Genomic DNA, 16,740 nt, shown 5'->3' with positions numbered 1-16,740 from the left:
TAAAAAGAAAGAAATTCTCTTGGTTGTTTTGGATTTTTTTTTTTTTTCCCACCATACCAAACAGCATGAGGAACTTCCCTGACCAGAAATTGAACCTGTGTCCCCTGCAGTAGAAGCATGGAATCTTAACCACTAGACCACCAGGGAAGTCCAGAGAGAAATTCTTTTGTTTCAAAATATAGAATAACTTTCTGGATGTCCCTGGTATATATTTTTCCTGGTATATATTTTACCACAGTGAAAATAAAGACTGTGATTGCAGTGAGAAAAGCTATAGAATAAGGTTAGATCAAATTGGAACCTAAATATTAAGTTAGATTTAAAAGAATATTTAAAGCTATGATTGTAAAATTATATTGTTTTGGTGTCTCCCTATTTCCATGTTCACAAATTTGGATCCTAAACTCATATATTTCCCTGTGTTTACTTAATTTTGGCATTAGTTTCAAGTTTTGATAGGCAGCATCGATAAAATGGATCATTAATCAGTCTTTTTTTACTCTTTTTTTTGATACCTTTATCAGCTGTCTCTTGTTTAGTTCTCTCTCAGTTTTGCTACCTAATTGGTATTTTCTTTTTTACATTTTCCTAGATTACGTATATGTTTATATTTTATTTTTGTATTTTTCCTTAAGTATCTCAGTGCAACCAGCAACCATCAAAGACATGCCTCTATGTTTGTAGTTAGTAGAATACTTCCTCTACAGTAATAATTAATAAACTTATAGTTAAATATGGACATCCCTGTATCTCAGATGGTAAAGAATCTGCCTGCAGTGCAAGAGACCGAGATTTGATCCCTGGGTCAGGAAGATCCCTTGGAGAAGGAAATGGTAGTCCACTCCAGTATTCTTGCCTGGAGAATCCCATGGACAGAGGAGCCTGGCAGGCTACAGTCCATGTGGACACAAACAGTTGGACACAGCTAAGTGACTGACATACATAGTTAAATATAAAAAGCAAGTAGGCATGGGTGTGCCTAATATTGCGTTCCATCTTAGATGCATTAAGTGTGGTTACCTCTAGGATTGCATGTTGTAACTCAAGACAGAGTTTCTTTTGTAACTAAATTCTTGACTTGGTTTCTTGACAGTTTTCATACTTCTTCCACAGATTTGGCAGTAATGTAGTTTTGGTCCATAAGACTGACTTCTTGGTACTGCTAAAAGGAGATTGTTGGACCCAGTTTATTTAAACCAGAAAAAGAAGGAGGACCAGATCCTAGAGACTAATACTTTATATTGTGCAGAACATATTCAAACCTTTTAATTGATATTTTTCCAGAAAGAGTACTGTTCCTAGGTCTGACTGAAATAATTATCTAGTAGAAGGGAGGAGGTTAAGTCTGATATAACATCCTTGTATAAACCAGTTTTATACGTCAAAGGTGCCATTTAAGTGTAGTTCATTATGATAATGATGATGACTCTGGGCTAGCTGCTTGCTTTCAAAGAATGCATGTGCTATTTCAGGTAAATGCCATATAATTGACAGTGAAATTTTTCTTATCGAGTATGTAGTCTTTGCTTTAAATCTGAACAGTTTTCTGCCCACTCAGTTGTGAGCAGGAGGAATCTGCCAGTCAGAAAGGAGAACAACCTGTAACCCAGTTGAACTCAGGTTTCATTTGCTTGTTAGACTCATTTTTACTAACATTAGAATCTGTCTGGTTGTTACTGTTGTTCTAGATTTAGAGATACACGTAGAAGATAGGTTTGTTTGCCCACTGTTGGATCACCAAGACAAAATTATAAGCCTTCTGAAGTTGTTACTGGCTAGGATAGGGGCAGATTGTAAAGTAAGTTAAAATATTCTTCTACCATCTTATTTCACTCCTTATGTTTATTATGTAAATGATTTGTTTGTGTACTTGAAATAGAACTCACTATTCTGTATTAGACTACCATAAACTCAATTTAGTGTTATAAGCATATTGCTTTCTCTAGACCGTTTGTATTTCTATTAATTTTTCTTTTATGCAGAAAGAACTTTGTAGGAAGCCATCATTTACCAAGATAGATATAGGCGTAAGAGGAGAACTGCCATTGGAGGTCCATCAGGGTCTTTTAACTCCTGCAGATTACCAGAAATTTAAGGATGATCAGGTAGGTAAATATGAAGAGTAGAGGGGGAAAAAGATGCCTTGTTAGATCTAACCATAGCTAATTAAGGATGGGCTTAAGTATTGGGATTATAATATCCAATAATTTTTTTAATGGTTTTATTGAGCTCTAATTCACATACCACACAATTCAACCACTTTAACGTGTACCTTTCAGAGGTTTTTGGTATATTCACAGGATTGTGCAACCATCATGTGAAGTCGCTCAGTCATGTCTGACTCTTTGTGATCCCATGGACTGTAACCTACCAGGCTTCTCTGTCCATGGGATTTTACAGGCTAGAGTACTGGAGTGGGTTGCCATGTGCAACCATTACCACAATCTAATTTAGAAGATTCTCATTATCCCTAAAAGAAATACTGTGCCCATTAACTGTCACTCCCTAGTCCCTTCCTGTTTCTATCCCCAGTACTAAACAGCCACAAAACTACTTTCTGTTTCTGTAGATTTGCTTATTCTGGGCATTTCATGTAAATGTGTGTGTCATAAAATGGGGCTTTTGTGACTGGCTTCTGTTACTTTGCTGAATGTATTCAGAGTTCATCCACCTTGTAGCATGTATCAGTACATCAGTATATTACACTTGGTATATCCATTCATCAGTTAATAGACATTTGGATTGTTTCCACTTAGCTTTTATGCATAATTGTGCTATAAGCAGTTACATGTATTTGTATGAACATTCACTTTTCTAGTTATGGAATTTCTGGGTCACATGGTAACTCTATGCCTAATATTTTGAGGAACTTTCAAGCTGTTTTCCATTAGCAATATGTGAGGTTTCCAGTTTCTCCACATCCTCTTCAATCCTTGTTGTTGCCCATCTTTTTATAGCCTCCTAAGTAGGTTTGGAGTGGTATCTCACCATACTTTCAATTTGTGTTTTCCTGATGACTAATGATCTTGAGTATCTTTTCATGTGCTTATTGCCCATTTATTTATCTCCCGTGAAGAAAAATCTGTTCAAATGCAGTGCCATTTTTAAGTTGGGTTGTCTTTTTATTACCAAGTTGTAAGAATTCTTTGGGCTTCCCTGTGGCTCGGCAATAAGGGATCCACCTGCAGTGCTGGAGACATGGCTTTGGTCTCTGAGTTGGGAGGATCCCCTGGAGATCCCACTGCAGTATTCTTGCCTGGGAAATCCCATGGACAGAGGAGCCTGGCGGGCTACAGTCCAGGGGGTTGCAAAAAGAGTCGGACTCTAGTTAGTGAATAAACAATAACAAGAATTCTTTATATATTCTGAATGCAAATCCCTTATCAGTTACATGATTTACAAGTATTTCCTCCCATTCTCTGGGTTGTTATTTCATTTTTTTGTGTGTATGTGTGCGAGAAGCCTCTTTATTGGGGTTCTTTCCTTTATTGGTATTAGAACAAAAGTTCCAAATTAACCATGTCACTGCTTTATTCTCATAATAGATTTTTTCCTCCAATTCTTTTGAAATTTTAGACTCATTTGTAAATACATCTTTCTACATTAAAACTACTCCTCAACTCACAAAGACCCCATTTACCTTTGATTTCTATGCACACATTTTCTATTACTCATTTTATCCACTGTACAAAAATCCCACCTTTTTGTAAGCAGTTTAAAGGCCCTCAAATGACTCTCCACCAATTCGTCAAAAGAAAATTACCAAAATACAAATCTTTTTAAAACAATAAAAAATTTGTTTCCAAAACCGTATTTACAAGACTGAAATTTTATCAATGTAACAATGAAATTCCATCAACATTGCCATCAATGTAAATATTCATTTCACTTTCTTAATGCTATCATTTTTTAGCACAAAATTTTTAGTTTTGGTGTAGTCTAATTTATCTGTTTTTCTTTTGCTGCTTGTGCTATGGTGTAGTATCTATTAAACCATCGCTTAATTCTACGTGTTCTAAGAATTTTATAATTTTAGCTCTTATAATCCATTTGGAGTTATTTTTTATATATAGCGTGAGGAAGAATTCTAACTTAATTCTTTTACATGCATTCTTGTTTCTACCTGTAATAGATACATTTGTTTGTTTGTTTTTCCATTTTTGTTTGTATGCTCTTTAGGAACCTGAGGAATCTTCATCTGTTATGATAGATAAGAAAGGAAAAAAGCATTTGTCTTGCGGGGACCAGGAGGATCTCTTTGCTGAAGACAAAGATAGACCTTTCAGCAGAGTTCAGGTAAAGCAGAGGGAATGGAGATGGTATAATAGAAATGAAAGTAATTATGATTTGGACTTGAGCTGTTGGTATTCTTGTGCCTGGTTTGGGATTGTAGGTTCAGGTTCTGTTGAGCAAAGACTGTGATTTTGCATTTTATCATTGTAATTTGTTTGACTACCATATCCTTTTAAGATTATTTCAGGAATCTCACAGAAAACCCAAGTGTTACTGCAGCTTGGCATTCTATATTCCATGTTTCTGTTCACTTTTAGAAAGTACAGTTCAAAACCCCACTGTTTGCTGTGGTGGAAGAGGGAGAAGTAAAGCAGTTGCATCAGGATGTTTTGCCAGAAGCCCAGGATTATCTTCCAGAAGCCCAGGGGGATTTGACAAGTGTCCTCGATGTTGAGCGGGAAGCCCAGCGCTGTGAGCCGAGGCTCAGTACCCAGCATATTGAGCTGGAAGGCCACACTGTTGAGCCCAAAGCCCAGGCTGTTAAGACAAAAACTAAGAGTGTTATGCTGAAAGACCAGACTGTTGGACCAGAAGATGGGGATATTGTCTTGGAAGTGCAAGATTTTCCGCTCCGAAACCAGACTTTTCTACCCACCGATCAGCACATTCTCCCCAAAGACCAGAATGTTCTACCCAAATGTCAGGACCAGGATTTTCTACCCAAAGACCAAGATTTTCTACCCAAAGACCAGTGTGTTTTACGCAGAGACCAGCGTATTCTCCCCAAAGACCAGAATATTCAACCCAAATGTCAGGACCAGGATTTTCTACCCAGCGATCAGGTAAAATAAAGTGGAAAGAAGATACAACAAAAAGAAATAAGCATGTTAGGGCTTGTAGTGGGATTTGCAAGAACTATTGCAGCTGATTTAGAGAGTCATAGTTGGGAAAAAAATAACTTGCCTGATTGATTTCTCACATGTCCAGCATTCTTACTAAGTGTTAAAATTCTTAACAGCAGCATATTACCCCTGTCTGGACAGTTTACTTTTTAAAAAAACCTTCTTCATTAGGTAAAGTATTTCTCGCAGCTCTCGTCTGTTTTGAGAGCTGAAAGATGGGAAAAAAGAGTAGACCACAAGTGTCCAACAGTATTTTTAACCCAGGTCCCAAGGCCAGCCCTCCAGCAACGATTGATTAGACTAAGAGGAAAAGAAAGGGATCAACAGGAAGTAAATTACGTAGGGCTGTGGCTAGGCTTATGTGGCATAGAGTATAGTGTATTAACTTATTCTCTAAGATTATGGCCTTAGTTAACTTCTGAATTCTCACTGCAACCTAAAGTAGTATTGATTACCTTGTGTATCTTAACTGGACAACTGCTATTTTATATTTGTTCTTTTTTAGAAAGCAGGTTTGAAGCCAGCAGTATCAATGTTGATAGGTAGGAGTCAGGGAGAGGTGTTTCCTGTGGATATCTGTCAGGATCTTTTACACAGGCATGAAGATGAGGCCTTCATCAGTGGCAAGGTAGAGCAGAAAAAGGAGAGAACGTGAAGAATTGCACTGTCTGGGCTTAGTTTGGAACTTAACAAGATTGTTCTCAGATTTCAAGAAGTGTGGTTTGTGTTTTATTCCATATTGTTTCACATTATCTGGAGTTGAAAAAATTACTGTAAGGCTCCTAATAAAGCCTGGAATATTATTTCCGTTATGTTACTCCCATTGAACAATTGACAGTTTATGTTTTTTTTTTTTTGTCTTTTAGAAGGTATGCTTCAAGGAGACATATTGTGATATGATGAATGAGGAAGGAAGAAAAGACTTTTCTCTGGCAAGTTATCAGTATCTGCCTCCTAAGCTTCAGGACCAGGCCTCTATCAGAGATCAGGTAGAGCTCAGTCAAAAAGATACAGATGGGGGACTTCCCTGGCGGGAATCCCAGGGACGGGGGAGCCTGGTGGGCTGCCGTCTATGGGGTTGCACAGAGTCAGACACGACTGAAGTGACTTAGCAGCAGCAGCAGCAGCAACCAATGGGCTTCCCTTGTGGCTCAGACCGTAAAGAGTCTGCCTGCAATGTGAGAGATCTGGGTTCTTTCCCTGGGTTGGGAAGATCCCTTGGCGGAGGAAATAGCAACCCACTCCAGTATTCTTGCCTGGAGAAACCCATGGACAGAGGAGCCTGTCAGGCTACAGTCCATGAGGTCACAGAGTCGGACACGACTGAGTGACAACACTATTCCAGTGGTTAAGACTCTGCCCTTCCACTGCAGGGGGTGCAGTTCAGTCTTTGATTGGGGAACTAAGATCTCACATGCTCTGAGGTGTGCCCCTCCTACCCACTCTGCAAAAAAAAAGAGAGATGGAAAATAAAGTAACTGGATTTTATACATTTCCAACAACTGGTAACGTGAAATATAGAATCAGACCCTTGTTTAGTGAACTGTATCAAAGCAGTTCTGTCATTCTGAAGGCTGATAAATCACACTTGTATTCTTATTGTGGAATCAGACTATGTTAATTTACTAAGATTATGCTATAACTTTTGGTGAGGCATTGTTCCCACAGGTATACTGCTCTTACATGAACAATGTAGGGGAATTAGCAGATTCTAAATTACTTAAATTTTGAGGGGGTTGTCAGACTGTTCTGTGAATGTTTCGGGATTAAAAATTAAGATCGATAGAGTTGGGTTAAAAGGTTAACATCCCTGTTCAAACTAAAATGTATCAGAATACCCTCATGTACCATTTCCCTGGCTTTCTCACTGAAGCCCAGAGTGTTAAGGTTAGCATGTTGCCCTGGTTAGACAATTTGTTTTCTGTTTTTGTTGTTTCTTTTAAACGTATTTCTGAAGCAACTGTCATCTCTAATGCGAGAAGAAAGATGAATTGACTCTGGGGTGTCATCAGTATATTAAACCTAAAATGTAAGACCACCCCCCTCCCCCCGGTGCGCACGTAGAGCAGAAGACAGTGGGAACGCTGTCCACTTTCTAAAAAAGTAGCTGCAGATGGTGACTGCAGCCATGAAATTAAAAGACACTTGCTCCTTGGAAGCAAAGTTATGACCAACCTAGACAGCATATTAAAGAGCAGATATATTACTTTACCAACAAAGGTCCATCTAGTCAAAGCTATGGTTTTTCCAGTAGTCATGTATGGATGTGAGAGTTGGACTATAAAGAAAGCTGAGCACTGAAGAATTGATGCTTTTGAACTGGGTTGTTGGAGAAGGCTCTTGAGAGTCCCTTGGAGTGCAAGGAGATCCAACCAGTCCATCCTAAAGGAAATCAGTCCTGAATATTCATTGGAAGGACTACTGCTGAAGCTGAAACTCCAATACTTTGGCCACCTGATGCAAAGAACTGACTCATTGGAAAAGACTCTGATACTGGGCAAGATTGAAGGCAGGAGAAGGGGATGACAGAGGGTGAGATGGTGGGATGGCATCACCGACTCAATGGACATGAGTATGAGTAAACTCCAGGAGTTGGTGATGGACAGGGAGACCTGGTGTGCTGCAGTCCATGGGGTCGCAAAGAGTTGGACACGACTGAGCGACTGAACTGAACTGAACTGAGATTACTTAAGATTTGGGCTAGAGCTTGTCAAGCTAGCTTGTATGTAGGCTGCATAGAATTAAAGCTTCTGTCATTAGGCTGAGAGTATGATGCCTTCATTTATTTCAGAATGTGCAGATCTAAAGAGAGTCCAGGTGACAAAGCATATGTCTGTCATTTGGGCCAAATAAGAGATAAATTTTACTTATATAATTGATTGATTGTCAGTAAATAGTTCTTGGTAAACTCAAGTCCTTTAGTAAATTTGGCTTTGGACATTTAGTCTTCTGTACATTGAAGGAATTCTACTCTTGGGCAGCTGAAGCACTACACCAAAGCCAGACATTCAGTTTGCGGACCAGTGATGATGAAGAACAAAACAAGCTGTTTGCCACTCAAAACTTCCCAGACTTCACTACTTCTAGTGTTTGTGCATGGAATTACTAGGGACATTGAGTAGGCATCCTTAAGGGAGATGACACAAGCTTGTTTCCTGGCTTTACCTGAGAAAATGTTGGCAACTTTATAAGGATATTTTCTTGTTGCCTTATCTTATTCTAAACGTGTTGTTGAATAAAGAGTTACCCTATGCAAAAAAAGAAAAAGAAAAAACCAGAATAATCTAGGATTTGCTTTCAAATACTCTAGGAAAAATGTGGAAGAAAACATGTATGAAAAAACATGGTGTTGCTAATTGCTGACACTGGGTGATGGGTATCTTTGGATTCCTTATACTATTTTTTTTCTACTTTGATGTATGTTTGGAAATTTTATATTGAATACACACATACACACACCTGTTAAATTATCCTCCCCCAGTATCATTGTTTTGGCTTGTCACTGAAGTGTACAGTACTAACCTATTATTTTTGCTCAATTAGTTTTGTATTTTGTTGTTCCTTTAGAGCAAGTCTATTAAGCAACCCTCATGTTTCAAGAAATGGGAGCTTGGAAGAGGAATTGCTTCTGGAGTGTGGTTGGTATGTCTCACCCAGTGTTCAAGACCTAGCCTTTCCCAGAGAGTAAGTAGAACAGAATATAGTGGGGAGTAAGTGACAGTAGATTCCTTAGGTTTGAATTCCAGATTGGCAGGGCAAAGTCATAACTGCTTCAGGGATTTACTGTTAAGGTCAATAACAATGGGCAAAGGTATAATGTCCTCTTGTTCTGTGACTGTTCTGCCCTGTTGAGACTGGTTCTGGCCTCTTCATTAAGCTTTTGCTAGGGCCCTGGCCTGATTGCTACTTCTTGGACAGTTGTTCAAGGTTTCTATTCTTTTAGCACAGGAACTACGGGCAGGCCTCGCATAATATGACAGATGAGAGATAGAGAAAGGAGCTATTTCTGGAGCACTGTGAATGTGTCGTTCATGAAATCCAGGATCCAGTCTCTGCCAGAGAACAGGTAGAGCTTGGTATAGTGAAGAGTAAGGAGCAGAAAGCCAATTAGTGAGAGTTGATACGGGCTTGCCAGAGCTACGCTGCTAGCAAGCAATGATGATAGTGTTATCTCTTATTAATAGTATTAGTAATGTTTTTAGTATCATTATGAATAACAGCTTAAATTCATTAAACATTTACCATAGCCACAATGGTTCTAGAACTTTGTATCCATTGTCTCATTAAACTCTCAAAATAACCCTGGGAGATCGATGCCACTATTATCCTTGTTTTACCCATAGAGAAACGTAGGATTGCTTCACAGATACAGTTAAGATCCATAGTAGTGGCAAGAAGTGTAGAGTCTACTTTCATGCCCTAATGCATCAGACTCTTTTGACATGTTTAGATTACATCAAGGCTATCACTGCAGCCTAAAGTATTTTCACCACCATCATGTCACTGCTTATGCAATTTGGTGAACGCTTTTGTATCTTTTAGAGCTTATGCTCCGTGCAACAACCATCTGTTGGAACAGCTGAAAGATGGAAGGAAGATTTGCTTCTGGATGGCCGTCATCATCTTGCACCCAAGCAGCAGAGAGAGGCTTCCAGCAGAAGACAGGTAGAGCAGACTAGAGTGTGAGCAGTGGATTTAGATAGGGTCATACTGGGGTCATACTAGTAGGGTCATAGGTACCTGCTGAGCTGGGAACGGTAAGGCTGAGCAAAGAGCAGATTCTTAGTTTATTTTATGGTGTGTGAAACCTATCCTGACCTAAGATCGCTCCCTGAAGACTAGACTATTATCAGAAACACTTGTGGCCTATTGGAAAAATTGTATTTTTTATGTGTGTGTTCTCTTATAAAAGGTGTATTTTTGGTGTCTCTTCTTTTATGAGAAGGAAAGAAGGAGGTGGTTTCTGAAGGGTCGGGATCAGGAGGATCTTACACCCAACAGCCAGCACTAGATCCTCATCAGGAACTTGGTAGAGCATAAGGCAGGATCACTGGGACATTTAGGCTGGAACTTGTTAGGGTTATGTTTTCCAAGAAAATGTCATGGTACTCTGGCCTACTGAGATTTCCCTATAACTGAAGTCTAATTTATTCCCATCAGAATTTTACACTCTGTATAATTTCTAACTCCTGGTTTTTTGTTATTTTAGAAACAGAGCCTTCAAGCAACTAGCATTGTTAGAATATATGAAAGAGATAAAGAGAAATTTTCCCTTGGTCCTTTTAAGAGAGCAGAAAGAAAAGGAGGAAGAAAGGCAGAAAGAAGGACTTGGGCTGAGCTTTTCAGACTAAACTGCAGCTTCTTTGTTATTTTTGGTTTGGGTCTTTAAGGTTGGCCTAAGGGAAGGCTGTTGTGTTTTATTCTGCATCGCCATTTCTGTATTCTGCAAGCCCTTTCTGCTTCTGGTCCTTTGCATGTTTTTTTCCTCTTTTTGAGAGTCTTTTTTTCTTTGCGAAGCTTGTCCCTTCTCATCCTTTAGGTTTCAACTTCAACTTCTACTCTGATCATCTTATCAAGATTAGGCCTCCTCCCCTTTTGTGTTTTATCTCTGTCCCTGCATTCTGTTTGTTTCCTTCTGCATACACAAGACAGTTGGTAATTACTTATTTCCATGTTTTCCAGTAGTCTGTAAGCTTTATGAAGAGAGATAGCCCACCTGTTTTGTTTATTGGAGTGTGGACAGCCTTTAGCATGGTGCCTAGTACCTGCTTGTCTCTTGCTAAATTTGTTTAGAAAGAATTGGTCAGTCAGTCAAATGTTTATTGAGCACCAGTTTGGTGTTAGCCATTGTTTAGGTTTTAAATATTAAAGATATAGCTGTGAATAAGACTTAGCACTCAAATTTCAGATCGTCTGAAGAAGAGAGACTGACAAATAAGCAATAATTATGAAGCAGTGTAATTAGTGGTAGAGAATGGATAGGCCATTAACTGAGCAAGAAGAGGGTTACCTAATCCTGACTGTTTGATTCAGGATGCTGCTTTAATAGTCAGAACCTCTTCTTCTTGTCCTTCTGTCACACCAGCCCTGAAAATCCTAGATCAGTCCTTTCACCTTTCAGACTCATGAATAATCCAGGTTTATTGTAAAAAACAGCCCTTTAATGGTGTAGATTTATACACATTCATACTTAGGGTTTTACAGTCACAACTGGATCCCCAGTGCTGCTTGGTGTTTTTCTCAGTTGCCACTTGTAAGCTCCCTCACCCATGGCCCACACTGATAATTCCAAACCTTAAATATTCCATAAAGTTCTTTCTGCACCCCTATACTCTCTGATTTTCATTAAAAAAGAGGCCATCATTTAGTAACTCCCTTGACTGTTTACTCTTTTGCCATTCTTACCTGTTTCTACCAATCTCATAGGAAGAGTTGTCTTTTTTATTTTTTTTTATTTTTTTGACTGTGTGGCACACAAGATCTTAGTTCTCTGACCAGGTATCGAACCTAGGCCCCCTGCATTGGGAGTGGGGAGTCTTAACCACTGCACCACCAGGAATGTCCCATCCCAGAGTTGTCTTTCTTTGGATCCATATTCTGGATTCACTTTCCATGTTTTCTTCTGGGTCCAGTTTTGAAAATTATATTGTGAGACTGACTTCTAGTTAAAATTCTCTGAAGAATGTTACATTTTTTGTTCCAGCAGGTAGTTGACCTGGTTAAGTTCAGACTCCAAGTTCTCTCTCATCTTCTGTGAATAGCAGCTCCAATGTTAGTTCAGTTCTCAAAGCCTTCCTTATACTCCATTAAGTCCATCCCAGGCAGCACAGCTCAGGGGTGATTAAGGAATGCACTTTTCTAACTCACTCCTCTTTTTTTTAAATTAATTTTTATTGGATTATAGTTGATTTACAATGTTGTATTAGTTTCAGGTAAAGTGACTCAGTCATGCATATACATATCTGCATTCTCTTTTAGATTCTTTTTCCCATTGAGGTTATTACGGAGTATTGAGTAACGTTCCAAACTCACCCCTCTTCAGGGTACTCCACCCATCTACTCTCCAGATTCTTGGAGCCACATTTCCTACAATTTTTACTTAGAATCAGTGAGAGAGAGCTAGAGCCTCAGAATGGGCTTACTCCTTGGCCAGTGCTGGAAGTCTGATTTTTCTTACTTTAAAAAAATGTTTTTTCCTATATTTATTTATTTTTGGCCACACGGGTCTTCATTGCTGCATGCAGGCTCTCTGGAGCTGTGGTGTGCTGGCATCTCTTTGCGGTGGCTGCTCTTGTTGCGGCACACAGGCTCTAGGGCCATGGGCTTCAGTGGTTGAGACGCACGGGCTTGGCTGCTCCACAGCATGTGGAATCTTCTGGACCAGGGATCAAACCTGTGTCTCCTCCATTGGCAGGCAGATTCTTAACCACTGGACTACTGGGGCAGTCCTTTCTTACTTTTATGAAAGCAGAAAAAATAATTTCATTTTTATTACAGCAAAAAGGAAATACAAATAAAAAGGAAAAAAGACCCCAAATTACAGAGATAGCCACCATTAACCTTTTGCTACATATTGTTTTTAGATTTTATCTGTAACAAACAAACCTTATTGAGATATATAGTCAATTCTCTTTATTCATAATAGTTATGTTCTATAAACTTGCCATAAATACTGCAACTGAATTTTAGTCACTACTGAACCATTGTTTAACTGTTTTGTGTGAATTTCTATTTAGACACCTTATTAATATGTATTGTTGATTCATTAACATTGGACTCAGGGCCAACGGCACTATAGCTCATCCCTGAATGAAGCTTATCTAATAGATGTATTTTCTCCATAAGGCACATCACAACCTTCTTATGCTAAAAACACCAGGTAATACTTGAGCACTGTGCTTGAGGGGTGTTTTAAACAGCACAATCAACAAAAAAAGCACAAAAATGCAAAAAGCTTTGCACTCAATGTACATTTGAAAGGATACTTGTTTACAGTATGAAGGCTGAAACAAGAAGGCAGAGCTTCACCGTGTTTGACCTTAGCTGGCAACATGTCCATCTGATGACTCAGATTTTTCACAGTACTGTTCATGTCTGGAGGTGACCACAAGCACTGTGAGCATTAATTCTATGATAACAAATACATTTTGATGAATAGGCAAATTCACAAATAGTTCAGTTCAGTCGCTCAGTCGTGTCCGACTCTTTGCGACCCCATGAATCGCAGCACGCCAGGCCTCCCTGTCCATTACCAACTCCCGGAATTTACCCAAACCCATGTCCATCGAGTCGGTGATGCCATCCAACCATCTCATCCTCTGTCATCCCCTTCTCCTCCTGCCCCCAATCCTACCCAGCATTAGGGTCTTTTCCAATGAGTCAACTCTTCGCATGAGGTGGCCAAAGTATTGGAGTTTCAGCTTCAACATCAGTCCTTCCAGTGAACACTCAGGACTGATCTCCTTTAGGATGGACTGGTTGGATCTCCTTGCAGTCCAAGGGACTCTCAAGAGTCTTCTCCAACACCACAGTTCAAAAGCATCAATTCTTCGGCACTCATCTTTCTTCACCGTCCAACTCTCACATCTATACATGACCACTGGAAAAACCATAGCCTTGAATAGATGGACCTTTGTTGACAAAGTAGTGTCTCTGCTTTTTAATATGCTATCTAGGTTGGTCATAACCTTCTTTCCAAGGAATAAGCGTCTTTTAATTTCATGGCTGCAATCACCATCAGCAGTGATTTTGGAGCCCCAAAAAATAAAGTCTGACACTGTTTCCACTGTTTCCTCATCTATTTGCCATGAAATGATGGGACCAGATGCCATCATCTTAAGTTTTCTGAACGTTGAGCTTTAAGCCAACTTTTTCACTCTCCTCTTTCACTTTCATCAAGAGGCTCTAGTTCTTCTTCGCTTTCTGCCGTAAGGGTGGTGTCATCTGCATATCTGAGGTTATTGATATTTCTCCCAACAAACTTGATTCCAGCTTGTGTTTCTTCCAGCCCAGCGTTTCTCATGATGTGCTCTGCATATAAGTTAAATAAGCAGGGTGACAATATACAGCCTTGGCATACTCCTTTTCCTATTTGGAACCAGTCTGTTGTTCCATGTCCAGTTCTAACTGTTGCTTCCTGACCTGAATACAGGTTTCTTAAGAGACAGGTCAGATGGTCTGGTATTCCCATCTCTTTCAGAATTTTCCACAGTTTATTGTGATCCACACAGTCAAAGGCTTTGGCATAGTCAATAAAGCAGAAATAGATGTTTTTCTGGAACTCTCTTGCTTTTTCGATGATCCAGCGGATATTGGCAATTTGATCTCTAGTTCCTCTGCCTTTTCTAAAACCAGCTTGAACATCTGGAAGTTCACGGTTCACGTATTGCTGAAGCCTGGCTTGGAGAATTTTGAGCATTACTTTACTAGCATGTGAGATGAGTGCAATTGTGCAGTAGTTTGAGCATTCTTTGGCATTGCCTTTCTTTGGGATTGGAATGAAAACTGACCTTTTCCAGTCCTGTGGCCACTGCTGAGTTTTCCAGATTTGCTGGCATATTGAGTGCAGCACTTTCACAGCGTCATCTTTCAGAATTTGAAATAGCTCAACTGGAATTCCATCACCTCCACTAGCTTTGTTTGTAGTGATGCTTTCTAAGGCCCACTTGACTTCACATTCCAAGATGTCTGGCTCTAGGTGAGTGATCAAACCATCGTGATTATCTGGGTCGTGAAGGATCTTTTTTGTACAGTTCTTCTGTGTATTCTTGCCACCTCTTCTTAATATCTTCTGCTTCTGTTAGGTCCATACCATTTCTGTCCTTTATCGAGCCCATCTTTGCATGAAGTGTTCCCTTGGTATCTCTAATTTTCTTGAAGAGATCTCTAGTCTTTCCCATTCTGTTGTTTTCCTCTATTTCTTTGCATTGATCGCTGAGGAAGGCTTTCTTATCTCTCCTTGCTATTCTTTGGAACTCTGCATTCTGATGGGAATATCTTTACTTTTCTCTTTTGCTGTTAGCTTCTCTTCTTTCCCCAGCTATTTGTAAGACCTCCTCAGACAGCCATTTTGCTTTTTTGCCTTTCTTTTCCATGGTGATGGTCTTGATCCCTGTCTCCTGTACAATGTCATGAACCTCTGTCCATAGTTCCTCAGGCACTCTGTCTATCAGATCTAGTCCCTTAAATCTATTTGTCACTTCCACTGTATAATCATAAGGGATTTGATTTAGGTCATACCTGAATGGTCTAGTGGTTTTCCCTACTTTCTTCAATTTAAGTCTGAATTTGGCAATAAGGAGTTAATGATCTGAGCCACAGTCTGCTCCTGGTCTTGTTTTTGCTGACTGTATAGAGCTTCTCCCTCTTTGGCTGCAAAGAATGTAATCAGTTTGATTTTGGTGTTGACCATCTGGTGATGTCCATGTGTAGAGTCTTCTCTTGTGTTGTTGGAAGAGGGTGTTTGCTATGACCAGTGCGTTCTCTTGGCAAAACTCTATTAGCCTTTGCCCTTCTTCATTCTGTACTCCAAGGCCAAATTTACCTGTTACGCCAGGTGTTTCCTGACTTCCTACTTTTGCATTCCAGTCCCCTATAATGAAAAGGACATCTCTTTTGGGTGTTAGTTCTAAAATGTCTTAATAGAACCATTCAAGTTCAGCTTATTCAGCGTTACTGGTCGGGGCATAGAGTTGGATTACCATGATATTGAATGGTTTGCCTTGGAAACAAACAGAGATCATTCTGTCATTTTTGAGATTGCATCCAAGTACTGCATTTCGGACTCTTGTTGACCATGATGGCTACTCCATTACTTCTAAGGGATTCCTGCCCACAGTAGTAGATATAACGGTCATCTGAGTTAAATTCACCCATTCCAGTCCATCTTAATTCACTGATTCCTAGAATGTCGACATTCACTCTTGCCATCTCCTGTTTGACCACTTCCAATTTGCCTTGATTCATGGACCTAACATTCCAGGTTCCTATGCAATATTGCTCTTCACAGCATCGGACTTTGCTTCTATCACCAGTCACATCCACAGCTGGGTATTGTTTTTGCTTTGGCTCCATCCCATCATTCTTTCTGGAGTTATTTCTCCACTGATCTCCAGTAGTATATTGGGCACCTACCGACCTGGGGAGTTCATCTTTCAGTGTCCTATCTTTTTGCCTTTTCATACTATTCATGGGGTTCTCAAGGCAAGAATACTGAAGTGGTTTGCCATGCCCTTCTCCAGTGGACCACATTCTGTCAGACCTCTCCACCATGACCTATCCGTCTTTGGTGGCCCCACATGGCATGGCTTAGTTTCATTGAGATAGACAGGGCTGTGGTCCGTGTGATCAGATTAGCTAGTTTTCTGTGATTATAGTTTCAGTGTGTCTCCCTCTGATGCCCTCTCACAACACCTACCGTCTTACTTGGGTTTCTCTTACCTTGGACGTGGGGTATCTCTTCACGGCTGCTCCAGCAAAGTGCAGCTGTTGCTCCTTTCCTTGGACAAGGGGTATCTACTCACGACGGCGCCTATTGACCTTGAATGTGGAGTAACTCCTCTCAGCCCTCCTGTGCCCACGCAGCCGCCGCTCCTTGGACCTGGGG

At 39.9% G+C, this 16,740-nt stretch overlaps 1 protein-coding gene across 9 annotated transcripts in view; it reads left to right on the top strand.

The window, feature by feature from the left end:
- The window catches only part of CCDC15 (coiled-coil domain containing 15), a 51,058-nt gene that overhangs the window by 9,426 nt on the left and 24,892 nt on the right, over positions 1–16,740 (top strand). For all 9 annotated transcript variants that reach the window (XM_081535057.1, XM_081535052.1, XM_081535055.1 and 6 more), the window contains 6 exons: positions 1,983–2,105; positions 4,180–4,296; positions 4,551–5,075; positions 6,002–6,124; positions 8,703–8,777; positions 9,678–9,800. In XM_081535057.1, the coding sequence (XP_081391183.1) occupies positions 1,983–2,105; positions 4,180–4,296; positions 4,551–5,075; positions 6,002–6,124; positions 8,703–8,777; positions 9,678–9,800 (1,086 nt within the window). The remainder of the gene's footprint in view (positions 1–1,982; positions 2,106–4,179; positions 4,297–4,550; positions 5,076–6,001; positions 6,125–8,702; positions 8,778–9,677; positions 9,801–16,740) is intronic.

Source organism: Giraffa tippelskirchi, chromosome 10 (genome assembly GCF_054371585.1).
Source record: "Giraffa tippelskirchi isolate mGirTip1 chromosome 10, T2T-mGirTip1v1.2.pri, whole genome shotgun sequence".
In the NCBI taxonomy this organism is placed as follows: Eukaryota; Metazoa; Chordata; class Mammalia; order Artiodactyla; family Giraffidae; genus Giraffa; species Giraffa tippelskirchi.
This window is presented reverse-complemented; position numbering and strand designations above follow the sequence as displayed.